The sequence below is a fragment of the Ursus americanus genome, chromosome 2 (assembly GCF_024610735.1).
Source record: "Ursus americanus isolate L20-20 chromosome 2, mUrsAme1.1.p, whole genome shotgun sequence".
NCBI classification, from domain to species: domain Eukaryota; kingdom Metazoa; phylum Chordata; class Mammalia; order Carnivora; family Ursidae; genus Ursus; species Ursus americanus.
This window is the reverse complement of record NC_142128.1, coordinates 42,562,393-42,587,032: the sequence shown is the minus strand read 5'-3', so window position 1 is coordinate 42,587,032 and position 24,640 is coordinate 42,562,393. Positions and strand designations below refer to the sequence as shown.

General features: G+C 54.1%; 2 protein-coding genes across 3 annotated transcripts; one reads left to right on the top strand and one right to left on the bottom strand.

Annotated features, from left to right (window-relative positions):
- Positions 1 to 10,401: 10,401 nt before the first annotated feature.
- Positions 10,402 to 17,470, top strand: GPATCH4 (G-patch domain containing 4). Of its 2 annotated transcripts, XM_045784192.2 has the most exons (8): positions 10,402 to 10,468; positions 13,046 to 13,184; positions 13,948 to 14,021; positions 14,124 to 14,216; positions 14,317 to 14,403; positions 15,753 to 15,844; positions 16,069 to 16,119; positions 16,320 to 17,470. In XM_045784192.2, the coding sequence occupies exons 2-8, from the start codon at positions 13,106 to 13,108 to the stop codon at positions 17,149 to 17,151; spliced, it is 1,308 nt and encodes a 435-aa protein (XP_045640148.2). In that variant the 5' UTR covers positions 10,402 to 10,468; positions 13,046 to 13,105; the 3' UTR covers positions 17,152 to 17,470. The 2 variants fall into 2 exon arrangements, with proteins under 2 accessions (XP_045640148.2, XP_087711334.1); XM_087855208.1 differs by lacking the exon at positions 13,046 to 13,184 and having other exon boundaries at positions 10,408 to 10,468.
- A 275-nt stretch (positions 17,471 to 17,745) lies between these two features.
- NAXE (NAD(P)HX epimerase) lies at positions 17,746 to 20,007 on the bottom strand. Its single transcript, XM_045784205.2, has 6 exons — positions 19,793 to 20,007; positions 19,594 to 19,702; positions 19,385 to 19,495; positions 19,195 to 19,308; positions 18,382 to 18,529; positions 17,746 to 18,000 (listed from the first exon to the last, which is right to left on the bottom strand). Exons 1-6 carry the CDS (start codon positions 19,990 to 19,992, stop codon positions 17,798 to 17,800), a joined length of 885 nt encoding a protein of 294 aa, XP_045640161.2. The 5' UTR covers positions 19,993 to 20,007; the 3' UTR covers positions 17,746 to 17,797.
- Between the last annotated feature and the right edge of the window lie 4,633 nt (positions 20,008 to 24,640).

Sequence of the window (24,640 nt, the reverse complement as noted above, 5' to 3'; positions counted from 1 at the left end):
GTGGGTTTCCCCCTTCTTTTTCTTTTATTTTATTAAGTAGGCTCCACGCCCAATGTGGGGCTTGAACTCACGACCCTGAAATCAAGAGGCGCAGGCTCTGTGGACTGAGCCAGTCAGGTGCCCCGATTTTTCCCTTTTTTATTATTATCTGTTCTTTATCAACTTGACCATTTTTTAAAAAATTGAACTGAGGGCCCCTTAACCTAGCTTTACTCGTTTTCTAACCCTGATTCCTGCACGTGCCAAATGTATGGCTTTGAACGAGTTATTTACTTCTCTGCCTCAGTGTCCTCATCAGTAAACATGAGGATAATAATTCCCACGTATCTCACCAAAGGAACATGCGTGCAATGCTTAAAATCGTGTCTGGTAGTAAGTGCCGTGTATGTGTCGGCTATTATCTGCAGCACCCAGCACAGTTTCTGGCACACAGTAGGTGCTAAATAAATGTGTGTGCATTTTAATGAATGAGCCCACACTAAGGATTCTGGGAAGGAGAGCTGGGAGCCAGGGAGAGCAGGAAGCCCAGGGGCTGAGCCCCTCCTGCTCCAACTGAAGGCCACGCCCCGCTGGCGGCAGGAGAACTGGGGGCTGGGCGCCGAGGGCTTCCCAGGGGCTTCAGGGAAAGTACCTGGGCCCCTGTGCAGGCCCGCCTGGTGAGCGGAGAGGCGGTGGGAACCCCGTGATACTGGCGATGTGAGACCGGCCCTGCACTTCCCACGTGTATCTTGTATTCACTCCTCTCAGCAATGACGTGAGGTAGGAATGATCACGCGTCCCCTTTTACTCCTGCTCAAAGATGCGCAAAGCTAGTAAGGTCACATAGCTGGTAAGACCAGGCTGTGCTGGGATCTGAACCCGGATTTGACCGCAGGCTCATGCTCTTTCCTACCCGCTGGTCTGCTTTCTGTGTTTCAGAGCGGACACACACACCTCTCTGTAGCCCTTGCAGAGAACGAGAGAGCCAGCAGCCCCCGGTGCCCACCTGTTGTTAGAAGCCGGTCTCTTCACAGCGATGGGAGCCACGGGGACTGGCTGCTTTCTCTCCTGCTCCAGGAAGAGGTTCCGGTGACAGAGTTGCCTGGGCCCCTGGCAGGTGCAAGCACCTTTGAGCCCTGGGACTTGGGCTCCTGATGAGTGGGGTCGCTCCTTTTGCACCTTTGAGGAAAGGCTTCTGCCCTGAACTCACTGAAGCAGCCAAGGTGACGAGAATGTTTCCACCTGTCAGTCCACTAGGCCAGGCTACACGACCGGTGTCCAGCCTGTGACCTGGCACTATATCTGCCCTGCTCGCTGTCCTGAGCCTGGGGAAGATGTGGGGCTTGGGACCAGGCGTGGGGACCCCGAGAGGGGGTGGAGGAAAGGAGGCACCCAGGAAGGATTACCGGAGGAATGTGGAGGGTGGGGTGCCTCGTTTCTTCTAGATGCTCTTGGCCCGGAGAAGGAGCAGATGGACTGGTGGGTATGAAGACGTTGGGCCGCTGTGTGTGGGGATGAACGGCGGATGAGCTCACAGACCCATGGTCAAGCTCCCGCGGTCTCGGCATTTCCACATGGGCCTCATCCAAGCAGCACCCCCACCCCTTGCCCCACAGAGTCCTCACCTCTGTCCTCCGGAGCCTGGGTGCGCATTGCCTGTAGGAAGAGGCTTTTAATGAGGGAACCAGCTTTCAGGACCTCCAGCGGCTTCAAGAAACCGGACCCCTTCTGTCCAGCCCCCTGTCTGTCCGTCTGTCTGTCCTTTCCTTCTCTGGCACCACCCCATCGGAAGCACAATTTCCCATTGTCTCTGTCTTTCCCCCTATTGTTGAATAACAGGGGCCCTTTCTTTATCCCGTGGGCAATGGCAACGAAATGTCAACAGCTGGGGATGTGGGATGCAGGACCGGCTGGCACACGGCACCGGAAAAAGGGCCTGGGTAGGGGCAGGCTCCGAACAGGATGGACATCCCTAAGGAAAAGAGTGGGGTGCGGGAGCTGTTGGTGAGAAGGGTGAAATGGGGCCCCTTCCATCCCCAAGCTTCAAGCCTGGGAGGGATTTGGTGTGAGGCCAGGGATGGCTGGGCTCCGCGGAGGGCAGAGTGCATGGTTGGAATTGCAGTGGGAGAGACGACGGGCTGGCAACAAGGAGGGGTCTCTGTGCCTGGGAGGAAAATGGGAATTTCTGAGAAGGACTTTGAAAAGCTCTCCAACAGAGAGGACAGCTTATTTGTCCCGCCTCCTCTTAGTGTAAATTCTCAAGAGAAGGGAGGTCCTTAACCTCCCTGAGTGGGAACACACTTCTCCACAGTCTCCCCTGGCGTCTAAGCTCCTGCTGGAGCTCACACTCATGGTTCAAACCTTTCTGCCAAGGTACAATTTACATACAAGGAGCACAGATCTTACGCAGACAGCTCAATAATATCGACATGTGTACACAACATGGGACTAACCCCCAGATCAACATACAGAACATTTCTAAAGATTTTTTTTTTTTTATTGGACCGCCCAGGTGCCTCAGTCTGTTAAGAGTCTGCCTTCAGCTCGGGTCATGGTCCCAGGGTCCTGGGATCGAGCTCCCTGTCGGGCTCTCTGCTCAGTAGGGAGCCTGCTTCTCCTTCTGCCTCTGCTGTTCCCCCTCCTTGTGTGCTCTCTCTGTCTCTCAAATAAATAAAGTCTTTTTTAAAAAGATTTTTTATTTATTTGAGAGAGAGCAGTAGGGGAAGGGATAAAGGGAGAGAATATTCGAGCAGACTCCTGCTGAGCACGGAGCCCCACACGGGGCTCCAACCCACCACCCTGAAGTCAGCACTTGAGCCAAAACCAAGAGTCAGACGCTTAACCGGCTGAGCCACCCGGGCACCCCTTACACAGCACATTTCAACACCCAGGATAAGCCTGTTTCTTTTTTGCTTGCTGTCAGCGCAGAGGGAGGACTCCCATAGGGAATAACCATTTAGAAACGGTTCCAGCTTCCAATCGCCTCTTAACCTTCCTTTTTCTCCACCCAGCAGCCCCACATCAGTAGCTTCACGTCATTAAGATCATGCCCTTTTGGAACCGGAGGGGCCCTGGGGACACCTAGCTTTTTCAGGCTCCCGAGGACAAGGAGGAGCCGGGTGGGAGAGGGACATGCCCACAGAGAAGGCTGCTGTGCGGTCATGCCTGGAACTTGCCGCTGTTCCCACTCATCCCTTGTCAGCGTCTCTCCTGGATTCTCCAAGTCACCGAGCTGCAGGGTTTTTCGCTGGGGCCACATGTCATAACAGGGAGCCCACCCCACCTGCATGTGCTCCTCTGGGGTTTGATGGACTGTCTTCCCCCTCCTCCATCACTGTCCCCGAGCCCTTCCCTCCTCCTCCCAGAGGAGAGAAGACAAACAGCCCCTGTCTCAGGGCCAGGACACCCTGATCCCGTGCATCTGATTGGCCTCCACCCAACGCAGACAAACAGCCTCTCACAGAGAGGGGGGCGCAGAGGCTCTGCCACCGCCCCCCCCCCGGGCTCACTCCCACCCTCCTTTCTCCCCAGGTCGCTTCTGAACTCAGGTGTGGAAGTCTCAGGTATGTGAATCCATAAAAGGCTGAGTGTGGCAAGGGGGAAGGCCTGGAACTATTTGATAGAGGCAGAAAGAACGCTTTGAGAATGGAGCTGGGAAGGACCAGGACCAGGACCAGGACCAGGAATAAATGTGTGCCAGGCAGCCAGGCTGCACTCACTCTGATCAAGGGCACTTTCATCCCCCCGCCCCCCAAGACTCAACAGAGAGGGAGGGTAGGCTGCTGGGCCTGCTCTTCTGAGTGGAGGTCTTCACCATTGCGGCTACCGCGGGGTACGGGGGTGATCTGGCACAAGCATGGAGTCCTGACTTCTCTTCCTCTAATACCCAGACTCGGCTTTGGCCTCCAGGCAGGGTCAGCTGACCAATCTTCTTGATCCCAGCTGATGGCTAGCTGGTCCCAGTTTACTATTGGGATTGTTGCAATGGGGATGGGGAAGGTTGGCAAAATGGCACTTTAGGGGGGTGCAGGGAGAGGCTGGGGGTGACTGGCAGGACCTCCTCTCCTTCTCATGAAGTTCACACACAGCTGCCTCAGCCACCGTCCTGCCTCCCCGAGGAGGGAGAGGTGCCTCAGCTTCTCCTCCTCCCTGCAAGCCCCAGGCCATGATTCTTCCTGGCCCAGGCTGAGGCATCCTTGGGGCTGGATCCCAGCGTCACTGCAGGAGGATGTGGGGTGAGGCTGGGGAAGGCAGCCTTTAGGAAAGGCACGTTTTGCACTCAGGACTGCTCCCTCTCTCTCCCACTGTTACTGTCTCTGTGCGGAGTATGAGGACTCACCCCCGTGCCTCAGATGCCTCACGGAGCTCCGGAAGGAGACTGTGCCTCCCGGGCCCCTGCCCTGCCTGGAGGTCCTGGACAGAGCTCCGCCTCCTGGCCTTCACTCCAGTCCCTTTACTTGGGGCTCCTGAGAAGTGGGCATCACGGTGCCCACTTCAGGACTAACCGGACCTTGAAACTGGGGCTGAACATGTCCAGAGGAAGGAGTTGGCTGTCTGTGTGGGCAGCTTCCTCCTGGCTCTGCAAAGTGTCAGAGCAGTGGAATGGGGGGGGGGTCACCTTGTCCTCATCTCAAGCCAGCCAGTGTTGAGGTTCATTGACCATCTCTATTCTGAGGGCGTGATGGGGGGCAGGGGCCCTTAGGGTGCCCTAAGCCCATGACCTGAGCTGAAATGAAGAATCCTACCCTTAGCTGACTGAGCCATCCAGGCGCCCCATGTTCTTTCTTAATCCAGTTGAGATCATAACATACAAGCTGTTCCCTACTTTGCTCTTTTCACCTAATAATATGTGGTGAGCCTCTGTCTCATGAGCACATGACGAACAGCTTGCTCATTCCCTTCTGCGTCTGCGTAGCATTCCCGTGTCTGTCTGCCGTGCACCTTATGTAACCAGACGCCTGTTGTGGGATATTCAGGGTGCGAGACGTTGGGACAAGTAGTTAGACATCTTGGGGGGAAAAACCCAAAAAAGAAAAGCAAAAAGCGATCCATTACCCTTCCCATCAACTAAATAAATTCCAGGAATCTAGAGATGGAAATGTAAAAATGAAGCTAAAATGAATCACAGAGCAATAATTTGTTCAATTTGAAGTCAACTTGTATTGCTTTTTATAAGCTCAATTACAGGATGATATACTTAATTGTAGACAATTTAACTAACATGAAAATATCACAAAGTGAACATCTCCCTCAGTCCCACCACACAGAGCAAATTTTAACATTTCGTTGTTTGTCCTTTCCAACTTTGAAGAACCTGGGAACGTGGGTGGAGTTTGGAGCCTTGACTGCGGCGGTGACGTGCAGTGCGCCCGAGGTCCAGCAGGGGGCGCGCGGAGCCCGCCGCGCGCGGGGCGGCGGGTGCTGCTCGGAGAGGCTGGCGCTGGGCGGCGGGGACCCCGGGCGGCCCTCGGGTGCTCGCCTGGGCTCTAGTTCGGAAGGCGCGGGGTCTCGACCTCTCGCAGCCTCTTCCTCGGGTTCCGGGCGGCAGTGCGTGAAGAAAGCGCGATGCCGGGGTCCGGGCGGTCCCTTGGAGCGCGCTCCTCCGCCGCCACTCGCGTCGGGGCAGAGACGGTCCCACGGCAATTCTACTGAAGTATCTGCATGTACTGCTCTTTAAAAATGGGAAAGAAGCCACCCAAATGGATGCGTCTGCTACCCTGAGGACTGTCCTCCTCCAGGGTGACTCTGGAGGTGGCGGGAGACCCTGCCGCCCACCCTCCGCCGTGGCCCGCATCCCCACCGCGGCCTCGAGCCCTTCAAGGGGGACACCGAGGCCGGAGAGAGACAGACACACGCGCTGGAGGGATAGAGACTGGGACTCAAGCCTTGACCCCAAAGGGAGAGGAAGGGGGCAGCAAGCGCAGGTGGCGCACGCGTGGGGGGCCCGAACCCGCACACGGGCCGTGGCTGGGACTGTGTCCCCGCATCCGCACCCCCGCATCCTCCCCCTCCCCCGCCCCCCCCCCAGTTGTGCGCCGTCTGGCCCCCCGCGAACGCCTCTCCGAGTAGGGACAACTGCATAGGACGCGGGATCTCGGTGACGATCACGCAGGAGGGTTTGTGAGGATGAGATTTTAAACCGTAAGCCGCGGTTCTAACCACCGCGCACAGAGGGTTGTACTATTACCGTGCGGTCAACGTAGCAGGAAAAGGAGCGGCGGCCGAGGCGGAGCCCTGGGAAGTGGCCCGGGTCTCGGAACAGTCTGCGCGCAGGCGCCTTCTTCTCTACACGGAGCGACCAGTGCTCGTGACACAGGCTTTTGAAAGCCGCTCGTCGTAGGTGCGACCACAGACTAGTTTCTGTGGCTCAGCCTCACGTTTCACCCGCAGAAAAACAGACCCGAGAAGAGGCGCGGGGCGAGGAGCGCGGGAAGGGGAGGGGACAGTTCCGGCCACAGGCCTTGCCGGCGCTGTGATTGTGGGAACGCGGCGCCGGGATTTAAACCCAGCACGACAGTGAACCGGGTACCTGGCGCACTTCATGCCGCCCCAGGAAGGCAGAAAGGAACCGGAGCCGGTGATGCCAGGGCCACATTTACTTCCTTCCGCACGTCTCCTGCGGCAGATGACGTTTCTTCTCTTTTCCACCCAAGTTCCTCAGCACTAACTCTGACTTGTACCCATTTACTGTTTTACACTCTTTTCCCTGATAAAATAATATATGCTAATTGCAGAAAAGCTTAGGGCGCCTGGGCAGCTCATGCGGTTAAGCGTCCGGTTTCCCGCAGTTCATGATCCCAGGGTCCTGGGATGCAGCCGGCTTGGGGCTCCGTGCTCAGTGCTGCTCAGTGCGGAGTCTGCTTGAGATTCTCTCTCTCCCTTTCCCTCCGCCCCTCCTTGTTCGTGTTTTCTCGCTCTCCCCAAATAAATAAATAGATTTTAATTTTTTTTTTTAACTAAGGGAAAAGGTACAAAGAGGAAACACTTACCTGCAATTCCTTCACCTGGGAATCACTGCATACAAGTCAGTGTTCTTCCCTTGTTCTAGTGTGCTGATGCATTTTTTAAAGATACAATTCACCTATCATAAAATTTACTCTTTTAAAGTACAATTCAGTCATTTTTAGGATATCCCCAAATTTAACCACCACCACTAATTCCAGAAAATTCATCAACCCAAGAAGAAGCCCTGTACCCGTATCAGCCACTCCCCATCACCCCCTCCCAAACTGACCTGTGTCTATGGACTTGCCTTTTCTGGACATGGCATGTATGTGGCCTTCGTTTCTGGTTCCTTTTTTTTTTTTTTTTAAGATTTTATTTATTTATTCGACAGAGAGAGATAGCCAGCGAGAGAGGGAACACAGGCAGGGGGAGTGGGAGAGGAAGAAGCAGGCTCCCAGCAAGGAGCCTGATGTGGGGCTTGATCCCAGAACTCTGGGATCACGCCCTGAGCTGAAGGCAAACGGTTAGACAAGCCACCCAAGCGGCCCCCAGCACCATTTGTTGAAAAGAGTATTCTCTCCCCACTGAACTGTCCTGGACTCTTGTTGCAAATTAAGTGCCCATTAATGTATGGGTTTATTTCTGGACTCTGAATTCTATTCCATTGATCTATGTATCTATCCTGTGCCAGAACCACTCTCTTGATTACTGTAGCTTTGTAGTAAATTTTGAAAGAGTGAAGCGTTAGTCTTTCTTTTTTTTTTTTTTTTAAAGATTTTATTTATTTGACAGAGATAGAGACAGCCAGCGAGAGAGGGAACACAAGCAGGGGGAGTGGGAGAGGAAGAAGCAGGCTCATAGCAGAGGAGCCTGATGTGGGGCTCGATCCCGTAACGCCGGGATCACGCCCTGAGCCGAAGGCAGGCGCTTAACCGCTGTGCCACCCAGGCGCCCCTAGCGTTAGTCTTTCAATTTTGTTCTTTCTTGAGATTATTTTGTATATTCTGGGCCACTTAAATTTCCATATGAATTTTAGGATTGGCTTGTCAATTTATGCAAAAAAAAAAAAAAAAAAGCCAGCTGGGATTGTGATGGAGACTGTATGGAATCTGGAGACCAAGTTGGAGAGTACTGTGACCCAAAACATCAGTTAAGTCTTCCCATCCATGAACACAGGCATCTTTCCATTGATTGAGATCTTTCTTAATTTCAGTGTCATTTTGCAGTTTTCATGCACAAGTCTTACACTTCTTTTGTTATAGTTTATCAAATTCTTACGTGTTTTACCCTATGCTGTATTTATAATTTATGTTATTACGTGTGGATTTTTAACATAGGAGTTATTAAAAGTCCTTCTTCAACATCCTTTTTTAAGGCTACGTATTAGTCCATTGTACAGTTACACTGATTTAGTCATTCTCCTGTTGCGGGATATTTAGGTTCTTTACAATTTTTCCATTTTTAACTATTACTGCAGTAAGTATCTCTATGCATCTTGCCGTCTGCATACCAGATCATGAACGTGGTCATGTATGCTGTTCCATCCTAATGGCCTTCATTCCCACCCTTGTAAGGAGGCGTGAGACCCAAACAACTTGGAACTCCTTGAGGCCCATTTCTCTTGCAATTCCACACAATCCCCAGGGCCAGGCTTGCACCCTTAAGGGGTACTCCTTCAGAAAGTTCCTCCCAGGGGCCCTGCACCGGAGCCCCAGCACTGTGGCCTAAACTGGCCAGAGCTCTCAGTGCCATAAATGCTTGGTAACTTGTTATATCCCCACAAGACTGTGAGACCCAACAGGACAAGGGCTGGACATTTTTATACCTCGAGCCCTTGGTCTACAGCAGACCCTTAATAAATGCTTCTGGAATGAATGATTCAGGCAGAACAAGGAGCTCACGACCCCAGGCCAGATTAGGAACCTTGAGTCAGAAGATTGTGTCCACTAGGCTTGTGGTGAGGCCTGCAAAGTGTGCCACACACAAATTGTGAGCTGGAAAGCACCCCTGAGTTTGCCTCATTCCCGAGCTTTCAGACGTCTGCCATGACCACAACATGATACATGACATTGGATAGGTGGAGGGGACAGAAGAGGTGGAGGGGACAGAAGTGATGGAGGGGTACATGGTGGAGACTGAAGCCAGGTCTGTGGAATTCCCTCAGCAGCCCGAACTACCACAATAAGGCCAAGTTTGTAAAAAAATGATCCAACTAGTCCAATTTTCCAGATCAGGGAAAGGGTGCTCTTGAGAAGTGACTTGTTCAAAGTCTCACAGTCAGTGGCGGAATGGGAAAAGGGCTCAGATGGGACTCCCATTCACAGAACGTTCCCCTATTGAAGCAGCCTCTGAGGAGTACCTTCCAAGCATCCCACATGGCCGATACCGCTAGATTCCACTAAGCAAGATCCATTGTTTAAACCTGTGTCCCCATGTAGCATATTGTAGAAGTAAAGTTAGGGGCGCCTGGGTGGCTCTATTGGTTAAACCTCAGACTCTTGATGTGGGCTCAGGTCATGATCTCAGGATGGGGAGATGGAGCCCCAGGCTGCAGGCGCTGGGCGAGGAACCGGCTTGGGATTCTCTCTCTCCCTCTGACCTTACCCCCTCCCTAAAAGTAAATAAGTTAATAAATAAAAGTAAAGTTAATTTTACGGTAAAAATTTGATGAATGAGTGTGATAAGCTGAACAATGTGACAAAGCTTTACCGGGAAATGCTGGTTTCTCTCTTTGCGGTTCCTGGGGGAGGTGCGCGCTTGAGTTACCGTAAATACTGAGACAGGGAGGTGGGTGGGGGGTGTTCAGGTTTTAGTTCTCGGGTGGCTCGGAGAGGCCTAGGCACAGTTTGTGTGGATGGGGCACGTGCAACTTCTCTTTCTCTGCAGTTAGCCAAGTTTGCTCAAAGAGCCTCACACTTACCAGGCAAGTGCAAGGTCCCCAGCCCCGCGCCAGATCCGCGTCCAGCTCCGTGCCCCCCCACCCCTCCAGCCCCACACAGCGCCTCTGCGGACCCGGCCAGAGCAGGTGCTCCCCGCGGGCGCGAGTCTTCCGCATCTTCGCATCAAAGGTTCCACGCGATAGGTGCCCGCACAGTGTTTGGTGAACCTACTGAAACCACCAAACGACTGTCCCCCGGCTGAGTATTCATCCCCGCAAACCACCCCCGAGGGGCTCCTTCCTCGCCGCCCCCACGCCCAGCTCAGGCCGCCCCTAAGCGCTGCCGGGAGCTTCCTTCCCCATCTCTGGGTCTGGGACTAGCGCAGCGTCGCAGCCAAAGCTGTTCAGGACGAGTCCCTCGGCCGCCCGGCGGCTGCAGGACGGCTGGAAGCAGAACACCCCCGAACCCCCGGAAACAAGAGCGCGCGGGCGAGTTTCCGCGACCACAGTGCAGGCAAGACAGCCTCCCCCTACATGCACTTCCGGGTCCGCGTGCGCCTCTATGGTGTTGGCAGCCTAGAGGGACCGATCCGAAACTTCCGGGAAGATGGCGGCGCGCAGGCCGGAGAATGCACGTGTTCACGCGGAGAGGGCCCAGCGGTGACGGTAAGCGGCTACCGCCCCCAGGACGGTGGCAGTCGGAGGCCGGGCTCAGGAGTGAAGGCAGGAGCAGGACAGTGGCTTTACCCTGGAACTGCGGCAGGAGGGCTGGCATTTAGATCTCATGAGGACAGAGGCCCGAGGCAGGGTACTGGCCCTTTGGAACCGCTGTCAGAAGAGTGGTCCGGTACGCTTTAACATTAGAAAGCTCAGGTTGACCGGAGAGGAGCTGGTTCCAGAAAACGCGCTCGCAGCCTTCACGAGACTGCGGCGCACAGCCTGGGGCTTTTTTGCTTCTGTGCACAGTTACCATTGTCAGTCGGTGAAAGCACCCGTGTCATATCGACTGAGCGCGTTCTCATTCCTGCAGTAAGTGCGTGGGGTTGGAGAAGAAAGCCCGACTGTCAGTTCCAGGGCGTGTAGTTTCGAACGACTGCGATGGTGAACGTTAGGTCGGGAAGCACAAAAAGCTGTAAGAGGCCGAAGGGTAACTAAGAACACCTGTTCTGGGGGCGCCTGGGTGGCTCAGTCCTTAAGCGTCTGTCTTCGGCTCAGGGCGTGATCCCAGCGTTCTGGGATCGAGCTCCACGTCAGGCTCCTCTGCTGGGAGCCTGCTTCTTCCTCTCCCACTCCCCCTGCCTGTGTTCCCTCTCTCGCTGGCTGTGTCTCTCTCTGTCAAATAAATAAATAAAATCTTAAAACACACACACACACCCGTTCTGGGATGCCTGCCATCCTGAGTCCTCTACTTGCCAGCTGTTGGATTTGGGCAAGGAATAAACTCTGCGATTTCTTTGTTTGCAAATGTCGGTAATAACACTTTCTCATAGGATTGTTGGGAGGATGAAATAAGATGGTCTGTGTAAAGCAATTAGCGGGCTGGCATCGAGAAAATGACTTAGTGTTAGACGTTATTGTTGTTATTAAAATCTGGGGACTGATACATCAGAGATAACTTCCGGGAGGAGGCCAGGTTTTGAGGTGGTCTTTTGAAGGCCCCAGTGTTTGAATTTTACTTTTCTTCCAAATTCAAGAAGCAAGATAGAGCCATTTCTTCACTCAGTTCTTTTCTCTCGGGACTCTCAAGGTATCAGGTTTTGGGGTAATCGTCCTTCACAGTAGAAGTGTGAACAGTAATGTAAGTCATCCTGAATTTGCTGTTCTTCATACCTAACCAGACCGGTCATCATTCCTAAGTCTACACATATATTTGTAGGAGGGGTGACTTCGTGATGTGCCTGATTTTTTAACAGCATATTTACTGGGCCTTCTTAAACACAAATGCAAGTTTTACCATGAAGAGTTGTCACTTTGGGAGGCGTAGGGTTACTCCAGTAGTGCCATTAATCTTTAAAAAGAGTCTGCAATCCCTGTAATAGATTATCTTTTTTTTTTTTAAGTTTTATTTATTTATTTGAGAGAGAGACAGAGAGAGGGGGAGAGAGAGAGAGAGAACATGAGCCACGTGAGGGGCAAAGGGAGAAGCAGACTCCCTGCTGAGCAGGGAGCCCTCAATCCCTGAGCTCAGATCTACTATCGTGACGTGAGCGGAAGGCAGACGCTTAACCGAGTGAGCCACCCAGGCCCCTATAAGAAATTATCTTAATACAGTTAACTTTAGTGAGTTAAGTCAGCAGTGGTGGTCTTAGTTTTGTGTCTTGTGTGATAAGGCAGCTTAGCCATTTCAGAGGCAGATTGAGTATAAGTTGGATGATTCTATCCTGGGCTCCAAAGGGAGGAGCACCTGCGTGACTATAAAGAAATGCAAATAGGAACTGATGTGATACAAAGAGGCCACTTGGGAGGCAGGCAGCCTGGGCTTGTATTCCAGTTCCGTCTCTTATTAGCTATGTGACCCAGGCTTTGTTTTCTTTGTTTGTAAATTAAAGATAATAGCTGTCCACAGGACGATCAGAATTAAATAAGACAGTACAACAATGTGTGTGATCAACCTGTTATGCATAAAATGCTCAGTAAGGGTGCCCTTCCTAAGCAGGACAGTTTCAAAAGGGATGTACCAACAAGACTGAAGAGCAGCAACGGGGAAGAGGTGCTGAGCTCCCACACCTCAGAGGACAGAGTGCTGGAGTGTGGGTGTGAGACCTGGGCTCCGTCGAGTATTCTCATAACTCGGTTAAAAACCCGGTTATCGCTCTGTTTTTGCGAGGCATTGCATCGCGGGAGCTGTTACCATGTGGTGGTAAAGAGCGGGGTTCTGCAGACAAGCCGTCTTGTTGAGTTCTTACACATATTAGCTGTGTGACCCAGAGCAAGTCCTGTTTCCTCATTTGTAAAGGAGGGATAATATTTTCCGAATGGAACGTTCAGGAACTTCTCCTGAGCTGGGAGAATTAAATGAAATAATCATGTGGTGAGCTGTCTGTAAATTTAGGTGTAGTAACACCAGTCCTCCTTGACCTTTGGACATGCTGATGACCTCTGTGGTCAGAGGACCCTTCCCCCTCCACCGAAAGACCAGGCCTCCTTCCTCTGTCTCTGCCCCAGGTTCAGAAAAGAATTTTATGAGAGCAGTCAGGTTGGATCTGATGGATGATTTGGGCACTTTCTCCTTTTCTCTTAAAGGGATGATGACGGCGTCTTCTTCTCTGGTGAGGGCCTGAGGATTGGGACTCTTCTCTCACCATGAGCCTCACCCCAGAGGTCAAGAGTCGTGGGATGAAGTTTGCTGAGGAGCAGCTGCTAAAGCATGGATGGACTCAAGGTCATCCCGGGGGGGGGGGGGCTTCCATGTCCCCCCAGCTCCCTGCCCACCTTGTGTCCAGGGGAGCAGTGTCATCCTGGGCTACCTGTATGTAGTCCATTCAGCTGGAGGAGGAAAAGCCAGTTCATTTTATTTAGTTAGTTAAGATTTGATTTATTTATTTGACAGAGAGAGACAGCCAGCGAGAGAGGGAACACAAGCCAGAAAAGCCAGTTTAAAGGGAAATTTGCAGGGGCACCTGGGTGGCTCAGTCATTAAGCGTCTGCCTTTGGCTCAGGTCATGATCCCAGGATCCTGGGATCGAGCCCCCGCATCGCGCTCCCTGCTCCGCTGGGAGCCTGCTTCTTCCTCTCCCACTCTCCCTGCTTATGTTCCCTCTCTCACTGACTGTCTCTCTCTCTCTGTCAAATAAATAAATAAAATCTTTAAAAAATAAAATAAAGGGAAATTTGCAGAAGAAAATTTCTTAGTTTTCCAGAAAATGGATGAGTGGAAGAAATTTGACAGTGGGTCATGAGAAATAAGTGGTTGGGAGGACTGGGGGAGGGAGGAAGGGTCACGACCTATGTTCTGAGAGAATCATGAAGGAGACAGCTTGGACTCAAAGGCAGTGACACCGCATGGAAAGGGGACTGGAGGGCGTCCCCGGGGATGGTGTAGACCCAACCCTCGGTGTGTGGCATGGCAAGGAGTGGCGTGTGTTGGTGCCTGTGAGGGCTTGGGACAGGCGGCAGAATAAACCAAGTAACTCACTGTCCTGCAGGCAAAGGCCTGGGCCGGAAGGAGAATGGCATTACCCAGGCCCTCAGGGTGACATTGAAGCAGGACACTCACGGGGTAAGACTGGGCAGGCTGAGGGAGGTCCATGTGGATGGAGAAGGAGACCCCGGGGACAGGGCAGGGACAGGTCCTCGGAGTTCATACTTCTTCCTCTGACAGGTGGGACATGACCCTGCCAAGGAGTTCACAGACCACTGGTGGAATGAGCTCTTCAACAAGACTGCGGCCAGCTTGGTTGTGGAAACTGGGCAGGTATGGGGTGCTAATCGATGGGTGTGTGGACCACGAGGGCCTGGGATGTGTGAGGGTGAGGGGCACGCCATGTCTCCCACTCACTGGTACCTCCCCACAGGATGGAGTACGGATAAAGCATCTTTCTAAGGAGACCACCCGTCGTCACCATCCCAAGCCCAACATGCTGTATCAGAAGTTTGTGAAGGTATTAGGGGCCAGGGGTGGGAGAGTCCATCTTTCTCCTTTCCTGGCCTCCCCCAGGGCCAGAACAGTTGCTTCACATGCCTTACCCGTCCTTACATAGTCTAGAACCATCCTAACATTGTCAGATCCTGTGGGCAGCTTTGCTCTCGCTTGCTTGGACTGCCCAGACCCTCGGCCAGAATAGGTCCCGTGGGTGTGGGGATAGGGAGTGGGTGGTGGGGCACGGGCAGGTGTCGCCAGAGCAGGGCAGGAGGGGAGGTCCAGTGCAAAGGACTTAGAATCCAGAGGAAACCGGACAGATTATCTGACCCATCCTCTGTTTCGTGGTTGTGGCCCCAAGCAGGGAAAAGTGGCTTGCAGACAGGACTAGAATCCTGGTCTTCAGACTCGCACTCTCTAGCGTAAGTAGAAGGGAGCTCACATCCAGGGACCATCTGTTGCGTGCTAAGGGCTCTCCATGTTCTGTAGCAAGCCTTTCCCATTTCTCCCCATCCCTGTGGCCATTGTCCTCTCCTGCCGGATTTTGTTCACAGCCTCCTGCCCCGTCTCACTCAGTTCACCGCCACAGCGGCCAGAGAGCTCTCTAACACATTTCACTGGGGCTCTGGCTCGTCCCTGACCGAGGCTGACCGTCCCGATGTGTCAGATTGGCTCACAGGGCCGTGAGGCTTTGTCCTGCACTCACCCCGCTCAGGGCCTCTACACTTTAAACCAGATGGGATCGGACTGTTTGGAAGGTACCACCTTCTTTCACCTGCAGGTTTTTGCATGTTCTCTCCCCACTCACGCCTGCAGTATTCTGCTGCCTTTCCCCCTTTCCCTGCCCACTTTTGGTGGTCTTCCAGAGCTCACTGCGTTCCCGAAACGTCCCCAAACCCTGAAGTCAGATCAGTATCCCTCCTCCAGTGCAGGCAACACTTTGCGATTGCCTGTGTTCTGTGAGCCTCTGCCCCACGTGTAGATTCCATCTGGGGTGACCGGTTGTTCCAGTCCCACTCTGTATCCCAGCCCACTGGCCCAGAGTAGCTTCTCAGTCTGCTTAAATACAAACACTGCGGGTCGGTGTGGGGGAGGGTGGTGAGAAGCACCATGGGATGAACACGGGGGATACAAGGAGGACCTGATGACCCGGAGCACTCCCCCCTCCCTTCTTGTACTGCCCACTGGTGGCTCCCCCCGTGCCCAGCTGGAGATACACAGAGGCCCATCTCTCTGTGGGTCTGCGGGGAACTGTGTCGGGGGCTGGCAAATTTGTGCCTGTGGCTACCAATTTCTGGGGGGTTCCGGGAGGAAAGGGGTTGACAGTGGTGTTCAGTGGGCTTTGTTCGCCCCCATGATTGCTCCTTCTAGATGGCCATACTGACCTCGGGTGGGGAGAAGCCAGACAAGGACTTGGAGAGCCACAGTGATGACGACAACCAGGGGCCCAAGCCTCCAAAGATGTGAGACCTCATTTTAGTGCTGTGGGCATGTGGGAGGAGAGGCCTTTGAATCTTAAGAGAAAGGACCAAGTGTCAGGCCTGACTGGGGCCGTGTTGTACTAATCTGTGCTTCCCTCGCACCTGGAGAGTGCCAGGTCCTGAACGTGCTAAAGGGATGTTTTAGAGGGCAGGAGAGGTCAGGCCTTTGCAGGAGCTATTTGTGAAACCTGATCTCCCCCCAACAGTCTGACCGATGAGATGCTGCTCCAAGCCTGTGAGGGGCGCACAGCACACAAGTAAGTAGTGGTTCACTCCTTGGGGGTCCTTTCTTTCCTCCCCATCACAAGCCCTTGAGGATGTTCTGTGCCCCTTTGTACGCTTCTCACCCCAGGGGAGGGATCCCCCTGCCCACCTCCCCTGCTGTTGTTGCCTGAAACTGCAAGGACTAGACCTGTTTTCCCTTTACCTCCTCTGACCTGGGTCCCGTCTGTTTCAGGGCTGCTCGACTTGGGATCACGATGAAGGCTAAGCTTGCTCGGTTGGAGGCCCAGGAGCAGGCCTTCCTGGCTCGCCTCAAAGGCCAGGACCCTGGGACCCCTCAACTGCACTCTGAGAGCAAGCCCCCCGAAAAAAAGAAAAAGAAAAGGAAGCAGACAGAGAGTGAGGCTGCAGGAGCCGCTGGGAGTGCAGAAGAGGAGTGGCCGGAAGACGCTGGCCAGGCCAGTGGGAAAAGCAGGAAGAAGAAGAGACAGAAGTCACAAACAGTGGCAGAGGAGCGGGAGGGAGCAGCTGTCGGGAATGTGGATGGAGAGTCTGCAGGAACGAGTGGATCGGGAGAGTGGGAGAGCAGGGAGCAAGCTGATCAGCCCCGCAGGAAGAGGAAGAAAAGGCGGCACCATGCAGAGGAGACGGGGGGCCCAGACGGAGGGGCAGGAGGCCAGGAGGCTGCGGCCAGTGCCGGGACAGAGCAGGTGCAGAGTGGGGCACGCACGGAGTCATGCCACAGACGCAAGAGGCGGCGGCAGCCAGAGGAGGGGGACCTGAACACAGAGGAATCAGTGGAGGGGGCTGCTGTAGACGGTGGGGCTGGGGAAGCAGCAAGTGGAGCGCATGCTGACAGGAGAAGCAGAAGCAAGAAGAAAAGACCGCGGCCTCAGGAGGAGGAGGATGTAAGGGATGACGGGGATGAGGAAGGCGGCAGGACTAGGGAGGCAGAGAGCAGGGCGCAGGCCAGCTCAAGCAGCAAGGCAAAGAGGAGGCAGCGGGAAAGAGCTGGAGTCAGCCCTGACCAGAGAGCAAGAAAGAAGAAACAGAAGAAGAGAGCCTGAAGGTCGGGCTCCACGCACCCCTTTTGAGGAGTTGAAGCCTCAGACCTAAGTCGATGGGTCTCCTGCACCCTCTCAGTGAGGAGCCCCTCCCAAGGAGGAAGCTGACCCCTGAATTCCAGCTGGTCAGAGTTGGGTGTGGAGTGTCCTTGGCAGCTTCTAACCCAGCGACCGAGGGCTCAGGTGCCTGTGGGAGCCAGGCAGCGGGGGGATGTAGAGCGCTGGGGCTGTGGGAAGGGGCGTGCACATGCCCTCTGGAGGGACACAGCTGCAGATGCGGCCTCCCAGCCTGGGAACATCTTGAATACAAATTAGAATTTTCTTGGATGCCTCCAAAGAAATTCCTTCTGTTAAGCTTCCATAGTCTTGCTACACTGCTGAGTGGAAGGGGAAAGCTCCGAGAACTTCACTTGGGAGGCTTTTTTCAGTGTCTGAAGTCCATTTTCACAAACCGAAAGTCTGTGCCCCTAAATGCCACAGCCGCCTCCCTTGCCCGTCCTGTTCCCCTGGAGAAGTGGTGCTGGATCTGCCTTGCGGCTCTGTGGCTCCTGCCACCTGTGAACAACCATTGCCAGGAAAGCTCCCAGACTCCACAGCTCTGGAGAGGGGCACTAAGTCTTTATTGGGGAGAATGGCCACCCATCTTCCCTCACTGCAGACGGTAGACACACTCAGTGTCGGGGTAGGGTGGCAGATTCAGCTGGTACTTCTTTTCCAGGGCAGGTGGCACAAAACGACCTCCCAAGTAGTGGTAGCGGCCGGTGAACTGGGTGGCAGATTTTTTGGGTGCTGTCAGGGAGATGAGCAAGTCTGGCTGGAGCCCTCCAGAGTTTCCCTTCTCCACATCCCATCCTGAAAAGAGGGTGGTGTTCAGGAAGAGAGGAAGATGTCTATTCCTCTTCCATGCCCTGTCCTACCCTAGTCCTGAAGGAGTGGGAGGCCCTCTATGTCCCCGCCTGAGGAACTTGCATCCTTGAACCCCTGTGTACTCCTGGGCTTTGGTCTCTTGGATCCAACATGTAAGGGAGGTCCTGAACTCTGCTCCCTGGCCCTTTTGTGGAATCCATAAAGCTGTGTTCTGCTTCTCTAGACTCAACTTTTAAGCTTGGTCTGAGCCTTGGGTCAAGAACAAGGACTGCTAGGTACCTGTCTCAAGACAGGGCAGGGTCCCAGCTCCAACTCCTCCCCCTCCCCCTGCCCACCTGCCCCAGCCAACTTCCTTGGACCCGGCACCTGAGGGAATGTCGATGCTTGCAATGGGCACGGTGAGCCCATTCAGGACACTCAGGATGCTGCGGAACGGCTCCCGAACATCACCTTTGAAGCTGAAGCCAAAGATGGCATCCACAACCAGCTCATAGAGTTCGTCGATCAGCATGGGCTGTGGTGGGGCAGAAAGGAAAAAGCACTTCAGAGCCAGCAGCTGCATAGAAGGCCCTCAACGGGAGAAGGGTATCCTTTGCACACACCACTCGCAGAGGCACAAGCATCATTTCATCTCATTCAGGTGGCATTCTGGGGCCTAGACTTCCATGCAAGTTGGTCACTGACTTAGGCCAGACTGAGTCCAGACACATCTGTTCTGAGTGCCTGCTTGCCACTGGGGAAGCACCGTGTGGGACCGCCTGAGGCTGGGAGTCAGGACTAGCCACCTGCCTTCTCTGTACCGTCCTAGTCTCTTCGTCTGTAGAATGCGTTAAACTTAAATCTCATTTCCCATCCTTCAGTCCCTGTCCCTGTCCCTGCAGAAATGGTTTAGGAAGAGGCAGTCAATGAAGTCTCTGAAAAGAGTGGATAGTGTTTACTGCTTGCAGGACAGGTCCTGACCTCGGGGAGAAAGGAGTGACCCTGGGCCTGAAGGGCTGTGCGGCGGGGCAGCACTGATGGAGCATGGCTTCTGGCAAGGGCTCCCCCTACTCAGCACAGTTCAGGCACCTCCTCCCCGCCCCGCCCCACTGCAAAGTGAGCTCACCCTGGGGACAGGAGGAAGAGCAGGACACAGGCGGTGGTTGGGGAGGAGGAAGGCACCCCACTGGAGTCACTTACCTCTGGGGGCATTTCACCAAGGAAAGGGATGTCCATTTTCTGACACTGGGTCACCAGTGCGGTGAAGAGTGGCTTGTTCGGTCTTTTGGGATAATAAATGGTTGGCTGGTAGCCCTAGAGGACAGGAGAGGGGTCGTCCAAGCCCGGATCCCAGGAGCCCCGCCGCCCTGGCCCTCGCCCACATACTCACGAAGAGTTTGAGGTGCCGCGCACAGACCAGGCCGTCTCCTCCGTTATTCCCGGGCCCACAGATGACCAGGACCGCGGGGGGGCTCCGGGACATGGACGTGGGGGGATAGGCCTGGAGGCGGAGTCAGAGGGCCGTCAGAGGGGCTCTGGGCGGCCCGGGGCCACCCTGGCCCGCTGTCCCCGCCACTCGTCTGTGCCCAGGCCACTGACCTTGGCAATGGCTGTGGCGCAGCTCAGCCCAGCCAGCTCCATTAGTTGGTCGACGCTGAACTGGTACTCGTTAAACAGCTCCTCGTCCACCGCCTGGGCCTCCTCCTGGCTGCGGACACCCACAGCCTCAGTCCCGGCGCCCTGCGCGCGGCCCGTCCCAGCTCCCGCCCCCGAGCGAGCCCGCCCCAGCCTCGCCTACCTCAGGTACTTCACCGCCGGGCTCGCCATGCCTGCCGGTTCCCCGGGGCCGCCCGAGTGCGGCCGCCACGTCCCCCACCACGCGGGCCCCGCGCGGCAGGCGCCGGCCTGGCCCGGGACGCGCCGCAGGTGCGAGCCAGCGGCGAGCACCCCGAGCCCCAGCAGCGCCCGCAACGCGGACATGGAGCTCGCCCCGCGCATGTGCGGCGCCCGCCCCGCCCCCCCGAAGGCGGGGCCGCGGGCTTGCCCCGCCCCTTCGCGAGCGTGCGGACGTCGGGCCGCAAGTTCCAGGGGGCTGGGGCCTCGCCGCCGGCCGCTTGGGTAGTAATCGCTCAGCGCTCTGGGGGGTGCCACGGGTTCCTGCCCTTGCGCTTCCCGGCTAAGTGGACGGGGGCACCCCTGGTCTCAGCGTCCTGCGAGCACGCGCTTCACGGGTGCCAGCGCTCGCAAAGCCGGCCCGGCGCCCGCGAGCCACGCGCGGTGACCGGAGCGCGCGTCCTGGTTTACGCAGCCGGCGGTTCCCCTCTCAGGCTGGGCGGCTCCCGCTGCCCCGTCCATACTAGAGGGACAAGCGCGGGTGGGAAAGGAGGGGTGGCTTTATTCAGGAAGCGGGCGACCTGGGAACGGGGTGGACGAACACCGCAAAGCCATCTTCGATCTGGGCGAGGCTGGACCGTTTTGAGGGGGGGCGCAAGGAATGTGGGGGCTCCATGCCAGAGAAGCTGGTGCTCAGGCAGTTAATCGTTTGCGCACATGACCCTGAGCAGGCCTAGTCTTGGGAGAGTCTGGTGTTCTGCTACAGACCAAGGGACTTAGGGCAGCAAGCAAGGAGCGCAGAAGCTTGAAGTAAGTTAACCCCAAGGCCGGCTGGACTGCTGTCGACAGCGTAATTTAGGACCCCTGTCCCAAGTACCTTAGCTGCCTCTACCTACCTCTGCTTACCAGGATAGCGTGCTGCATTTCCCTGATCATATGTAATATTTACCCCCCTTTATCAAGATAATACCCATGGTGGGGCGCCTGGCTGGCTCAGTGGGAGGAGCACGCAGCTGGTGAACTCCAGGTCATGAGTTTGAGCCCCACTGTGGCTGCAGAGATTACTTTTATTTTTTTTTTAAGATTTTACTTTACATAATCTCTATAGTCGGTGTAGGGCTTGAACTCACAACCCCGAGACCAAGAGTCACAGGCTCTTTGGACTGAGCCAGCCAGGTACCCCTAGGTAGTTCTACTTGTGTATATTTATTAGTCAAGACTCCCTGCAGGCCTGTTAGAGAACATTAAATGGGATATTTTGAAGATTCATTTTTTTAAACTTTTATTTATTTAAGTAATCTCTACACCCAACATGGGGCTTGAACTCACGACGCTGAGATCAAGAGTTACACGCTCTTCTGAGCCATCCAGCCCACTGAAGATTCATTTTTAAAACACAATGTGAAGCATGTTTTTTTGGGGGGGGGTAATAAGATTTTATCTATTCATTTGACAGACAGCAAGAGAGGGAACACAAGCAGGGGGAGTGGGAGACAGAGAAGTAGCCTCCCCGCTGAGCAGGGAGCCCCACAGGGGGCTTGGTCCTGAGCTGAAGGCAGACATCTAAGGAATGAGCCACCCAGGTGCCCCTGAAGCATGTTTTTTTGAGCATGTGCCACGTGCTAACATGAATCAGCTCATTTTATCATTGTGGCAACGCTGTTATTATTACCGTTTTACAGATGAGGAAACAAAGGCTCCAAGATGTTGACTGACATGCATAGGGATAGCCGTCCTCGGAGCTAGGGTCCAAGCAGCTTGAGCTAGCGTCTGTACTCGAAAGCATTATTCTGTAAGGCACTGCTCTCTGCAAGTGCAGAAATAGGTAAAGTGCTGTCACAGCTGACTTCATCCTGACGAGATGTGACAATAAAACAGTGACACACACATACCCCATCACATGCCCCCAGAATTTATAAGACAACCACCCGAGGGCTGTCCCCAGGAAGGTGGAGCTGAAGACTTCCTCCATCTTATTGCTGCCTTTCAGACTTCCAGTTTTCTTTGGGAAATGCCTTTAAAACCAATGTAGGAAGGGCATAGGGATCGAGCCCCTGCTGAGTGCCAGATGCTTACATATTTCATCCTGTCCGTCCTATGATGTAGTTTTATCCTCTCCCTATAGCACAGAGAAGTCAAGTAATTTTCCAAAGATTATACAGCTATTAAACGGTAGAGCCGGTGACGGTTGATATGGAGTTGGCCTGACCCTGTGGCAATATTCCCCGGTGGCAGGTGCTGCTACCTGTCCCTCAAAATCCATTCTCTTCTCTTCCTTTGGCAACAGAACCCTGAGTTGTATGTGGCCTCGTGGCTGCCCAAGCCAAACACTACATTTCCCACTCTCCCTTGCAGCAGCTAGGCTTGTACATGTGACTACATGCCGACCAATGAGGTCTGAGCAGGGATGACGTGAAACTGCCAGCTCCTCCCCTTGGTAAAAAAGCTTGTTTTCCTGCACTTCCTCTTTCCCCCTTCCCCGCTGGAGGGAAGGCGCCTTGCTGTGGCCGGGCAGCCATTTTAGACCAGGGTGTGGGAATCCCGTGTCGAGGACTGCAGAGCGCCCTGCGGATTCCCTGAGCTCCGTGAACGGGTCTGCTTTCATGAGAGAGGAACAGAGTTGTCTCTGTTTAAAGGCAGGGCTCCATTGGCCTTGGTTAGGGAACCTGCATCCCGGTCAAACCTCTTGAATGCCTGACCAGATGCTAAGGAAGGGGAGCAGCTGTGTCCCCAGCCGCTAGTTCTGGGCTCGGCACAGACTAGGGCCTCTTCGGGTATTTTAATGAATCCTCAAATTCTCACGAAGTATGATGAGGTTGTGGGATATCAGTGAGGTTCACTGGGGTGGAGTCCGGAGCCGATGACCAAGAAAGAATTCTGGAGGCGTCCTTGGTGCAAAAGGGTGGTTTCTTAGAGCACGGGGACAGGACCCCTGGGCAGAAAGAGCTGCTGCCCCGGGTTGTGAGGGGTGGCTGATAATACACTATGGGGTTGGGGGAGGTAAGGAAAAGCGAGGTTGAGAAAATTCTTTTAGATGTTAAAGACTCACAGGATACTGGAGGCCTGGCCTTTGTCAAGTTTAGGTTGTTTCCCCCTCTAGTAAGGCATTAACATGAGGATCGTTGGGAACTTCCTGGAGGCTGCAGATTATAAGGACATTTAATTGTATCTACATTTCCTTCTGGAAGCTAGGTTATTGATAGAAATGCTTTGTTCCCGGCGCCTGGGTAGCGCAGTCGTTAAGCGTCTGCCTTCGGCTCAGGGCGTGATCCCGGCATTCCGGGATCGAGCCTCACATCAGGCTCCTCCGCTGGGAGCCTGCTTCTTCCTCTCCCACTCCCCTGCTGTGTTCCCTCTCTCGCTGGCTGTCTCTCTGTCACATAAATAAAATCTTTAAAAAAAAAAAAAAAGAAAAGAAATGCTTTGTTCATGTAGATCGCCACCAGGACATTTGTAAACTGCGGGAGATTGAAATCTTGCAGGATTGTGGTCTCTATAGGTTAAGTACTTCTTTTTCCTTTAGGGCAACCAGGAGTGCCTGAGGAATGTCACCTACATCCCATGGGGGGGGGGTTGCGTGGTGTCAGTTTCTGCTTTGTCCTCAGCTTGCCTTTTGTTCCTTCATCAAAGTAGTTCTCAGTGTAGTACAAGCCCTCTTCTATGGGTTATCTTATTTCAACTTAAACGCATTCATTTGCCATCTGTCGAAGTGGGGCCAGGGTCTCTCTTTGAGCCCATGACTGGAGCTCTCCGTCCTTCCTCGTGGACCTCGGCACGGGCCACCTGCGATTTCCAGTTTGCTTCCTTGACGTGGAACAGTTAATGGCGCATTTGAAGCAGTCCGAGTGCAAAATCCATCTAGATTTTTACTGTTTTGCCCCAAAATGTGATAATTATCTTGCTCACATCTATTTAAATGGTTTTGAATTGACTCACCTTAATCGAGACTTCCAAGGATTCAACTTTATTTTCATACAAACAGTGCTTGTTTTCACACTTAGTTCATCAATTTATGTAATATTTAATTAAATCACGAATTACAAGAACACATACACCCGGCACAAGCACATTTGGTACCAACACAATCAACTCCTTAGCATCAGTGGGGGAGCAGAACGGCACGGCATTCTGGAAGGTGCTCACTGCCCGGGTTCGAATCCCGGCTTCCCCACTTACTAGTTGCGTGGCCAGAGAGGACGCACTCGTTTCCAGCGTCTGTGAAAGGGGGTCATCTGCTGCGAGGACTGCAGGAGAAAACACTCGGGAAGCGCTCAGAGCACTATGTGGTGTGCACCGAGTGGTCAGTACCCCTTACAAAATGTGGCCGCAGGCAGCGGCATCCTACAGGCTCGAGGGGCTGCCTCCCCAGCCTGGGACTTGCGGTAGAATCCATCAGGGGGTTAAGATGTGTCCTCTGTAGTTTAGATGCCCATTTCCCCTTCGAGAAGGTGGAGGTCTGGAGACAGTCCATGACTGCAAAGCCTCCTGACCAAGATGTCACAGCTTTTAGAACTGGCAAGGGCCTTAGCAATCATGAGGGCTGGATCCAGAAGGAAAAAGGGGAAATTCACTGTTCATTTTCCCTTTTGCTTTTGCCCATTGAGTCCAAAACTCCCAACAAGGAGCAAACTGTACACCTCAGTGCCCAGACTGCAAAGGCCCTGTCCAGCTGACCCACTTGTCGGTGGTGTTCCATTATGTGTCTGTAGGGCACTGAGCAACAGGGAACTGGCTTAGTCGCAGAAACCCCTAACGTTTGTGTGTTGGTGGGGGGGGTCACACAGAGGCCACATTCAGGGCCAGCGGAGTGGGG